The following is a 12,225-nucleotide window of genomic DNA, read 5'->3' as shown; positions in this document are numbered from 1 at the left end:
TCTAACCATGACTCCAGCCCTTACCCTAATCCTTATCATAACCATACAACAAGTGTAATACCCCTTGACACGAAATGTTAAACTGTTGTGTAATGTAATGACTTAGGTGAGTGAGAGATTTAACATTTTGTTGAAGAACCAAACATCCAGGCAAAGAGAGGAAAAAACAACAACCTCAAAATCAATACCGACCTACCGATACCTTTTTTTATTCCTATCCAACCCTGATCCGTCAGGGAAGTGTGTGGGTGAACAACGGCGTCTACACTCCTGGAGCAAACTCGTGTGAGTGACAACGCTTCATTTATTTTATTTTCAATTAAATCTGCACGTCCTGCGCCTTCCTCCCGAGGCCCCAGAGTCCAAAACGAGTGAATCGGTCGATATTCCATCTCCACGCCTCGTCTTCCTGGACACGAGCATCCATCACTGGCATCCAGTCGCTCCCTTTCGCATGTTTATGTCTTTTGCTTTTGCTTCAATTCGATTTACTTTGTAAGTCCACAGAACGCACTCAGAAAGAAGTGAATCCAACACGGCTTTCGAGGTGATTCCAGGGGAAACTTTATTGAAATGAACAGATTACTGCACGAGGTTGCATCAGCAGAGTTTATGCATAGACTTTGTTTTTATTTTTTAAATTATACACATTGTTTTTTAAAATAAGATCTTTATGCTTCCATATACATACACCTTTTGTCACTCTGACCGTGAGATAAACTCTTGTTTATTTATTTTTTATTTTACAGTTTTACAGGATATTTTTTTTTTTCATCAGGTGTTTACTCTTCTTTTAAGGAAAACGACACGGTCAAAATCCAAGCAAACACCTTGTGCTTCTGATGCAAATTGAAAAAAATACCTGCGCACACACCACAAGACTGTCCACTGTCAACACCATGGCTGCATTCAAAAACAACAAAAAAAATCCAAAAAAAGAAATACACCAAAATGAGACTGTTGACTGGCGACGTTGAGCAGCAGATTCGGGTGGAGATGAGACGAAAAGTAAAACTTCAAATCTCTCCCAGGAAAGAGTTGTCTCCGTCGTGTCTGGGGTCAGAAGGTCGCTCCGCCTCGGCGCTCATCGTCTCAGAGGGTGGAGGGGTCTAGTCCTTTCCTTTCCGTCTCCTCCTACATGTTCTTGTACATGGAGCGGTCCCTGGGGAGCTGCGGCTGTTGGGCCGTCAGCTTCAGATGGAAGTGGTAGACGGAGAGCGTGATGACGATGATGAGGCCCAGGATGAAGCCCAGCACCAGGGGCAGCATCTCCTCCAGACGCTCCCGCTGGTCCGTGATGCACTTGGAGGCTGCAGGAGAATAACGTAAACACACACGTAAAGCGTTGGTCTCCCAAAGTTTGTTATGCAGGAGCCATTACATAACTCGTTTATTATAAAAACACAAATAAAAAATACACTTTATCTGCCTATAAATGGCATGTTGTTGTTCTTAAACCGAGAAAAAGTGGCAAATATGATTAGCAAATATCACAACAAAAACTCACCATCATGGAGTTGAGTGCATATATACTATATATAGTAATTATAGTATAAATATATGTATATCAATAATAATCAATATATTTATATGTATCAATTATACTATAATTTTTCAATATATAGATTTTGTGATTTTATTGATTTTTATGCTTGGGATATATATATATATGTTTGTTTGTTTATTTATTTATTTATATAGTACTTTTTTGGGTCATTCAAAAATAATTAAAACATAAATACAAATACAATATAATAATAAATAAAATATGATTTTATATATATATATATATATATATATATATATATATATATATATATATATATATATATATATATATATATATAAATGTGCTATATTTATATTCAAGAGCATAAAATAATACATTTTTTGCTGTGGACTGCCAACAATTGCCTCAAGGACACCAAAGGGGCCACGGGCCCCGGTTTGGGAACCCCTAGGGTAGCAATATGTGAAGCTATGCGTGTGTGTGTGTGTGTGTGTGTGTGTGTGTGTGTGTGTGTGTGTGTGTGTGTGTGTGTGTGCGTTCTTTTGTTGAATTAAATCAACATTAACATGATACCGACAACACGCCCTTCCAGAGGGTTTCCAGAGTGCACTCACACACACATTATTTGTGTACAGTAGAATTACATTAGTCGTCTGCAACTCAGCAAAATATAAGATATATGAAAATAAGGGTTTAATGTACCACAAAAATAGACATATTCTTATTGGTCTAATTATCATTATTAATTATTATTTTAAACCTAAAGTAACCATATGTTCAGCATTTGTGAGATTGTAGTTGGACTGGTTTTTGACCTAACTCATTTTTTGAGGGTTGACCTTACAAACATGGCCGCTTGATGTGACCTGAACCTGCAGTGACAGTGACGTGCACTGCAAAGAGCCACGTGCGCAGCAGCCCAATTTACAGCAGCACTGCCCCCTCAAGGCGTTGAGGACGGAGGGCAGGGAGGAGGGAGGGGAGGGACAGGGATGGAGGGAAGGAGAGAAGGAATGAAGGAAGCAGGGACGATAAAACCTGCACCGAGGGCCAGAGGAATAACTGCACTCATAAAGTCCTAATGACCTTTATCTCACCCCCTCCCCTCTCTCTCTCTCCCCCTCGCAAAAACTCTCCTCTTACTGCAGCAATGACCCCACAGAGAGGTGTGTGTGTGTGTGTGTGTGTGTGTGTGTGTGTGTGTGTGTGTGTGTGTGTGTGTGTGTGTGTGTGTGTGTGTGTGTGTGCGCATGGGTGTGTGCGTGTGTGTGTGACAGAGAGAGAGAGTTGGGGTGACTTTGATTTTACTCCAGGGAACTTAACTTGCTGTTAAAGTGTGCTACAGTATCATCTCTGTCACCACGACAACTATCTATCAAAACATAAGAAATAATAATAATGAAAATAATTAATGTTTTAAAAATAGTACTCAATGATAATAAATAATAACACATAGCAATAAAATAATAATGATAATAAAAATAATGATAGACTGTGTAGGCCTACTATTAGCCTTATGCCTACAACATATAACCATAATAACAATATAAATAACAAATAGTAATAAAAATAGTGATACATAATACATATAATTGAATACATACATACAGTAAGTAAATAAATAATAAAACTGTAAAAGGATGTTAGGCCTACTATTAGCCATGTGCCTACACCATCTATGATAATAATATTTATGATATTAATAATAAATAGGAATAAAAATAGATTTATTAAATAATTAATAGTAATACATAGTAATAAAATGATAATAGATGGTGTAGTGCAGGCCTACTATTAGACGTATGCCTACACCACAGATAATTATTATATTGATAATAATGATAATAGATGGTGTAGGCCTACTATGAGCCTTACCTCTACACCATCTATAAGAATAATAACAATAATAACAATAATAACAAAAGCAACAACCAAAACATTTTTTTAAAATATAAAGATCTGGCCTACTGCAGGTGTTATTGTGAACCTTGACATCCGTTTTATCCAAATTTTTTTGTCCTTTAATGTCGCTCTTACGTTCGCTGAAGATGAAGTCTGAGTCGATGTCGAAGGGCTGGATCTGGATGTCGGACATGGAGACGGTGACGCCCTTCTGGTGGTCGCTGGAGATCAGCGTGAGTGTCTGCTGAGCCGTGCACAGGAAGGAGCGCCCCGCCGGGGTCACCAGCGCAGAGAGATGGTGGGTGCTGGCTGTGTGCTTCCCCGCTGGAGTGGGGGTGGAGGAGTGGGTGGGCGGATGGGTGGTTGAGAGGATGAGTGGGTGGGTGGACAGATGGATGGAGTTGGACACATATAGACCACTGGAGGAGTCGTTCAATTTTAGACCAAGGATACAGAGACAGAAAAATATTCAGAATCTTCAGTCAAATTCCATTATATTGATAAAAAAAACATTATTATTATTGATTTATCTATTTATTTATTCATTTATAATTATCAATATTATTATTTCCTGTTAAAAGTCTTCAAAGACTCCATATCGAAAGTTATCTTAAATAGTCCTAATCCTAAACTAGTCGACTAAAACCTTTTTTTTCCTCAAGCTAAGGCAGAAGGTGATTCATCCCTCTGACTCCACACCAGAGAGGACGGTGCGTGGGATCTAAATGTGTGTGTGTGTGTGTGTGTGTGGGGGGGGGGGGGGGGGACTCACGATTGTACGCATTGATGAAATGCGAAGTCTCCGAGGTGTCATAAACAAACTGGACTTTGCTTATTTTCCATATTTCAATACCCTTTTCACGGAATTCCTGCAAAACACACACACACACACACACACACACACACACACACACACACACACACACACACACACACACACACACAGACACACACACACACACACACAGACACACATACATAATGTATAATGTTATAATGATTATATTATCGTGGCGTAACGTTAATGTAATGTCATAACGATGGTATAATTGTGTCACAACGATGGTATTATCGTTTCTTAACAATGGTATTATTGTGTCATAATGCTGGTATTATCTCATCATAACGATGGTATTACCATGTCATACTGATGGTCTTATGCCACAACGATGGTATTATCGTGTTATACGATGCTATTATGTCATAACGATGGTATTATCGTGTCTAACGATGCTATTATATCATAACAATGGTATTATCATGTCATAATGATGGTATTATGTCAAAACGATGGTATATTCATGTCTAACGACAGCATAATCATGTCATAACGAAGGTATTATGCCATAACAATGGTATTATCATGTCTAGACAATGTGATGTTGTGTCTTAACAATGGTATCATGCCATAATGGTATCATCTCGTTATAACGATGGTATTATTGCATTATAATGATGGTATTAACGTGTTATAACGATGGTTTTATAACAATGGTTTTATCGTGTTTTAACAATGGTTTTATCGCGTTATAACAATGGTATTATCTCGTTATCACGATGGTATTATCTTGTAATAATGATGGTATTATCGCGTGATAATGAGGTATTATCGTGTTATAACTAAAGTTTTATCTTGTTATAACGATGGTTTTATCACGTTATAACGATGGTATTATTGTGTTATAATGATGGTATAATCTTGTTATAACAGAATGATGTTTTATTTGTCATAATATGGTATTATCGCGTTATAACGATGGTATTTTTGTGTTATAATGATCTTGTTATAACGCCCACCTTGGAGAAGTAGATGCGCAGGGTGTATGCGTTGTTCTTCCAGGAGATGTGGATGTCCGACTCGATGCTTCCACATGTTCCCTCGATGGCAGCTCCGCGGGGGAGGGACAAGGACGCCTGCTCGGTGATTAACTAGAAAACAACACACACCATGTGGATAAATACATATAAAATACATTAAAACCAAGATCTTCACTGGAGGAAAACATGTGCTGGATCAGCACTTCACGCTGCTGACTGCCCCCTCTACCAGTGTTTTTTTTTTAAGTAGTGTAGGTCTAAAACTTAAAAATTAACATGACTTATATACTGTATGTCCATGTTATGTGTTTTTTTTAACATAATATAGAACCAATATTTGTTAACACTTTTTTTTTATTTTCCGAGTACCCCCTGTAGTACCTCAAAGTACCCCAAGGGGTACGAGTACCCCATTTGAGAAACACTGCTCTATATGGATGCAGCATGTGATAATTAAGGAGACACTTGAACATGTAATGGACATTGTTCCTAATATAATGGATTTAGAACAGATAATACAATATTGAATGACTTTATTTGAATTTTAATTGTCTGTGCAAAATGGCTTTTCTGATTTTACCCAGGATGGATATAGGTTATTAAACTGGATGGATATAGATTTTACGCAGGATGGATATCATTTTTAGGCAGGATGAAGATAGGTTTTTCCACTGGATGGATATAGATTTTACACTGGGTGGATATAGCTGTTTCCACTGGATGGATATAGGTTTTAAGCAGGATGGATATAGGTTTTTCCCCTGGATGGGTATAGGTTTTACGCAGGATGCATATAGGTTTTACGCAGGATGGATATAGGTTTTACGCAGGATGCATATAGGTTTTACGCAGGATGGATATAGGTTTTACGCAGGATGGATATAGGTTTTTTGCAGGATGGATATAGGTTTTACGCAGGATGGATATAGGTTTCAAGCAGGATGGATATAGGTTTCAAGCAGGATGGATATAGGTTTTACGCAGGATGGATATAGGTTTCAAGCAGGATGGATATAGGTTTTACTCAGGATGGATATAGATTTTACAATGGATGGGTATAGGTTTTACGCAGGATGGAGATAGGTTTTTACACTGGATGGATATAGGTTTTACGCAGGATGGATATAGGTTCTTCCACTGTATGGATATCTGTATTACGCAGGATGGATATGGGTTTTACACTGGATGGATGTAGGTTCTTCCACTGGATGGATATAGGTTTTACGCAGGATGGATATAGGTTCTTCCAATGGATGGATATAGGTTTTACACTGGATGGATATAGGTTTTACGCAGGATGAATATAGGTTTTATGCAGGATGGATATAGGTTCTTCCACTGGATGAATATCTGTATTACGCAGGATGGATATGGGTTTTACACTGGATGGATATAGGATTTACACTGGATGGATATAGGTTTTACGCAGGATGGATATACTGTAGGTTCTTCCACTGGATGGATATCAGTATTATGCAGCATGGATATAGGTTTTACACTGGATGGATATAGGTTTTACGCTGGATGGATATAGGTTTTACGCAGTATGACATCAAATTTACTCAGGATGGATATAGGTTTCATTTAGGAAGGATATAGGTTTCATTTAGGAAGGATATAGATTTTATGAATGATGGATACGTGTTTGATGCAGGGTTTATGCAGAATGTATATAGGTTTTACACAGGATGGATATAGGTTATAAGAAGAGTTTTACGCAGGACGGATATATATTTTACGCAGGGTTTACGCAGGATGGATATAGGTTTTACGCACGATCTATATAGGTTTTATGCTGAATGGATATAGATTGTTCCACTGGATGGATATAGATTTTACGCAGGATGCATATAGGTTTGATGCAGAATGGATATAGGTTTTTCCACTGGATGGATATAGGTTTTACGCAGGATGGATATAGGTTCTTCCACTGGATGGATATAGGTTTTTACACTGGATGGATATAGAGTTTTACGCAGGATGGATATAGGTTCTTCCACTGGATGGATATCTGTATTACGCAGGATGGATATAGGTTTTCCACAGAATGGTTATAGGTTTTACACTGGATGGATATAAGTTTTACCCAGGATGGATATAGCTTTTATGCAGGATTGATATCGTTTTTTTGAAGGATGGATACATGTACCCTCAGGGTTTATGCAGAATGGATATAGGTTTTACACAGGATGGATATAGGTTTTAAGAAGGGTTTTACGCAGGATGGATATATGTTTTACGCAGGGTTTATGCAGGACGGATATAGGTTTTACAGAGGGTTTTACGCAGGATGGATATAAGTTTTACGCAGGATGGACATAGGTTTTTTTCCACTGGATGGATATAGGTTTTACGCAGGATCGATATAGGTTTTATGCAGGATATATATAGGTTTTACACTGGCTCGATATAGGTTTTATGCACGATGGATATAGATTTGACACTGGATGGATATAGGTTTAACACTGGATGGATATAGGTTTTACGCAGGATGGATATAGGTTTTTACACTGGGTGGAAATAGATTTTACGCAGGATGGATATAGATTTTACGCAGGATGGATATAGCTTTTACCTAGGATGGATATAAGTCTTACGCAGGATGGATACAGATTTTACACTGGATGGCTAAAGGTTTTACACTGGATGAATAAAGTTTATTTTTCCACTGGATGGATATAGCTTTTACACTGGATTGATATAGATTTTACGCAAGATGGATATAGGTTTTACACTGGATTGATATAGATTTTACGCAAGATGGATATAGGTTTTGCGCAGTTGTAGTTGTTTCTGCCCCCTGGTAGTGGCTTCGGGAGGGAGTCTTTCTGGCACTGGGATGGCGACGTGGCCTGAGCTTGTATTAAATTTGGCAGAAACAAAAAAAAACGCTGGCCAAAATGATAATAAAAATAATATGTCGTTATGTTTCATGCAGGGTTTTACGCAGGATGGACATACGTTTTAGGAAGGATGGATCGTGATTTTACCCCAAGTGGATGTAGATTTTACACAGGACAGATATAGGTTTTACACAGGGTTTTATAGGTTTTGATCAAAATCTGAACACATAATCCCACAATAATATCTCAAAAGTTTTAACAACAAAAATGATCAAACATATTGTTTTTAACTTGTTTTATCAAAGAACAGGAACTCCTTACATCGATGCCGTTGAGGGCAAGCACGTCGTATGGCACCAGGAGCCTGACGGCGAACTCCACCATCAGACATGTCGTGCCGTTCTCACGCACCGCAAAGATCCCTTTGTCTGGATTGTCGGACAGTCCTGACAAGTTCTCCCCCTCCTGCTCGGCCAGAGCCACAGGGCTCAACAACAGACCTGGAACAAATAGAATAGAATAGAATGTAATATATAATATTATAGGATCGCATAGTGTATACAGGAATGGAATACAATACAACAAGGACCTCTATCTAAAGGAAAAAGAGAAGAAAAACAAAATGTAATAAAAACTCCAACTACACTCACAATATGATGCATTGTAATGTAATGAATAGAACAGAGAATACAATACAATAAAATAGAGTAGAATTTAATAAAATGAAATAGAGGGGATGGAGCAAAGTGGTTTGAATGTGAAGAATGGAATAGAACATAATGTAATATAATAGAGTGCCAAACACAAGAATTAGACAGATTCAATTTCAGTAGAATTGAAAATAATTGAATAGACTAATAAAAACGGTTGGAGCAAAGTTGGTTGGATGTGTAGAATTTAATATAATATAATATATTTTAATATAATATAATGTGATATATTATAATAGAACCAAATAAAACTAAATGGAATGGAAGAGAACAGAAGGGGTGCAGCAAAATTGGGTGGGATGTGTAGAATAGAATAGCATATAATTGAACAAAATATAACAGAATCAAAAGTTTTTTGATATAATCAAATATGATAATAGAACAGAATAGAATAGAGTAGAATTAAAATTACAAATAGAATAGAATAGAACATCAGGGACACAGTGGGCTGGATGTGAGGAGTTGCTCCACATCAGTCTGCTCCAAAAGGTGCAGAATCAGCAGAATGTGCGGGGTATTCCCTGAGTTGAGCGGCATTTCCACAGTCTGACTTCGGCTTTAAAGTGCAAACCAAGTCACAAGGGCCAGAAAACACAATGTGCCGCAACAGGGAGAGGGGGGGCAGGCACATATATACTGCTATGTAATATATACGTAAATCCAGTGGAAATACACACATACAACGATAGGCCACAACATTAAAACCACTGCCAGGTGAGGTGAATAACATTTCTCATCTTGATCCAATGGCACCTGTAAAGGTGCCATTGGATCGGTGTCAGAACACACAGTGCATCACAGCTTGCTGTGTATGGGGCTGTGTAGCTGCAGACCAGTCAGAGTGTCCATGCTGACCCCTGTCCACCGCCCAAAGCGCCTACAATGAGCATGTAGGCATCTGAACTGGACCATGGAGCAATGGAAGAAGGTGGCCTGTTCTGATGAATCATGTTTTCTTCTACATCATGTGGATGGGCGGGGTTAGGGTCCGATGGAGCATCTGTGGGATGTGCTGGAACGACAAGCTCGATCCATGGGGGCCCCACCTCACAACTTACAGGACTTAAAGGATCTGCTGCTACCGTCTTGGTGCCAGATACCACAGGACACCTTCAGAGGTCTTGTGGAGTCCCTGCCTCCACGGGTCAGAGATTTTTTGGCGGCACAGGGGGGAGCTACACAATATCAGTGGTTATTAATGATGGTTTTAATGTTGTGGCTGATGGTAGTGGAAATACGCATTGTGTTAAGTGGGAATAACTTCACAATGCATTGAAACTCGTGCACGGGGACATTGATCAGAGCTATGCACAGGATTCTGCAGACATGCACGCACACTCACACGCACACACACACACACACACACACACACACACACACATGCGGGTTCTGCAGTGAGGAGTCACGACACGCACGGCGGTGCACGCTGCCTCTTACCCCACACGCACAGCAGAAGTCGGGCGCTCTCCGTGGTGCTGAAAGCCAGCGGTTCCATGGTCAGATCACAGTCCCTTGCCGGTGTTGGATCCACGGAGAAAAAGGACAGAGGGGGAGAGGGAGAGTGGGGAGAGAGAGAGAAAGAGAGAGAGAGAGAGAGAGAGAAAGGGGGGGGGGGTGCCTCCGTTCAACGTCCACAGAAAGCAGTGACACTCAGATCATCGTGGGTGCAGCAGTCTCCTCCAGGTGATGGTGAGGATGGATCCGTGTTGCGCTGGAGAGTTTCCCCCCAAAACGCACCCACGCCCACACTCATACGAAGAGGCTTTGGCTGAGGCGGTGCGCTGGTTGAATTTGAGATTATTTTACATTTTACCGAGATTATAGTCCGCTCTTTGGGGGAGGAACAAAAAAAATAAAAAGTCTCTCCTGTCCTGGAGGTTGTGGTCCTGGATGATGGATCACATCCCGCTCCACGCAGCTCCGCTTCACTCACTCCCGCAGTGCCGTTTCCACCCAAAATGAAATCTAGGGTGTGTGAGGAAATGTGAACCGGTGGGAGGGGGGGGGGGGGGGGCAGATTCTCTCCCTCACACACACACACACACACACACACACACACACACACACACACACACACACACACACACACACACACACACACACACACACACACACACACACAATTTCTGTGTGTTCACGAAGAAACAAAATAACATATTCTTACAACAACATTTTATTTACACTTCTCAAATGAAATCACCTTTCAACCAATAATAACCCGTATCAAATCAATACATACTTCTCCAACTTTGAGGGTTGTTATTTTGGATGGATTTGTCCCCTTCCTTTCTTCCTTCCTGCGACGGGATCAACTCGGTAAGTATTAAAAACTAAACTGAACTAACTAAGCCGCGGTGCACAAGTGTTGCGCACGACCCACGGAGCGTGTTTTCAGGAAGGGGGCGTCCTGCAGACAAAGTCAAACTCGCACTTGACGGCACTGATGCCGTCCACGCTGGGCTTGCTGCCCGCCTGGGGGTGCCCGCAGACCTGGGGGTAGGTCTCCGAGCGCGGGATACGCTCGGAGGATGATTTGGGATCTTCCCTCCAACGCGCAACAGCCGCGTCCTCTCCGAACCCCCGAGCCCCTCGTTTAAACCCCGGGAAGGTGAAGCGACGCAGCAGCTTGTTGCTCAGCACTGAGAATGAGGTCGGTGAGGCGGCGGGAGGTTTTAAATTCAGAGCTTCGACCTTCGTCGGAGACGCTGCGCCTCTTCTCGGGGTTTTGGATTTGCGCAGAGGCGTCGAGCTGCGGTCCGGGGGAGCGGGGCTCATGAGAGTGGCAGGCAAGCTGGACCTCTTCTGGTAGTAGCTGTCCTGGAAGTTGAACGTTCTCTGTGTCCCCCTTGGGGAGTTGGTGAGGGGTGTGAGCAGGACCCCCAGGGCGCTGGACGCACAGGGTCTCGCAGCAGGTTTTCCAGGTCGAGGTGAATAGAGACCCGGCTGGGACGCCTGGCTCAGAGGGGGGAGGTGGTGCGTGGGGTTCACCTTTCCTCCCGGTTTGGGGAGTTCACGCACAGCAGAGCTGTTGCTGCAGTGAGGTGGTGGGGGTTTCGGGGTGAGGACACCAGAGAAGATCAGTTCTGGAGGCGAGAAACAACCTTCTGTCTCAAATTCTTCTATGGAATCCAGTGACTGTAGTCGAGTTTTTCTTCTTCTTGGTTGCCAGGTCCCATCCTCTGGGTTTTCTGTCTTCAGAAGTTCAAGTCTCCTGGAGGGTTCTGACACCTTTGCATCATATTTCCCATTTGAGGTGCATCCCAAACCACCTTGGCTGTCTCGGGTTCCCTCTGGTCTTTTTTCATCTTCTTGACGCTTCTTGGGGTTGTTTGCGAGCGCAGAGACACACTCGGTGTGGCCAAGAAACTTTGCAACTTCCACAGCGGAATTTCCGACTTTGTTCCGTCTGTCGATTTGAAGCCCCAGCCTCTTGAAAGCCCTC

General features: G+C 41.3%; 1 protein-coding gene across 1 annotated transcript; it reads right to left on the bottom strand.

The window, feature by feature from the left end:
• Positions 1-1,134: 1,134 nt before the first annotated feature.
• Positions 1,135-10,278, bottom strand: lamp5 (lysosomal associated membrane protein family member 5; the record flags this gene model as incomplete). The annotated part of the gene is made up of 6 exons (XM_080020767.1): positions 1,135-1,310; positions 3,548-3,736; positions 4,185-4,281; positions 5,210-5,341; positions 8,395-8,573; positions 10,221-10,278. The coding sequence occupies 6 exons, from the start codon at positions 10,276-10,278 to the stop codon at positions 1,135-1,137; spliced, it is 831 nt and encodes a 276-aa protein (XP_079876893.1).
• Between the last annotated feature and the right edge of the window lie 1,947 nt (positions 10,279-12,225).

Source organism: Zeus faber, assembly GCF_960531495.2.
Source record: "Zeus faber genome assembly, chromosome: 2".
Taxonomy (NCBI): Eukaryota; Metazoa; Chordata; class Actinopteri; order Zeiformes; family Zeidae; genus Zeus; species Zeus faber.
Note: the sequence above shows the minus strand (reverse complement) of the source record. Positions and strands in the feature narration are given on the sequence as shown.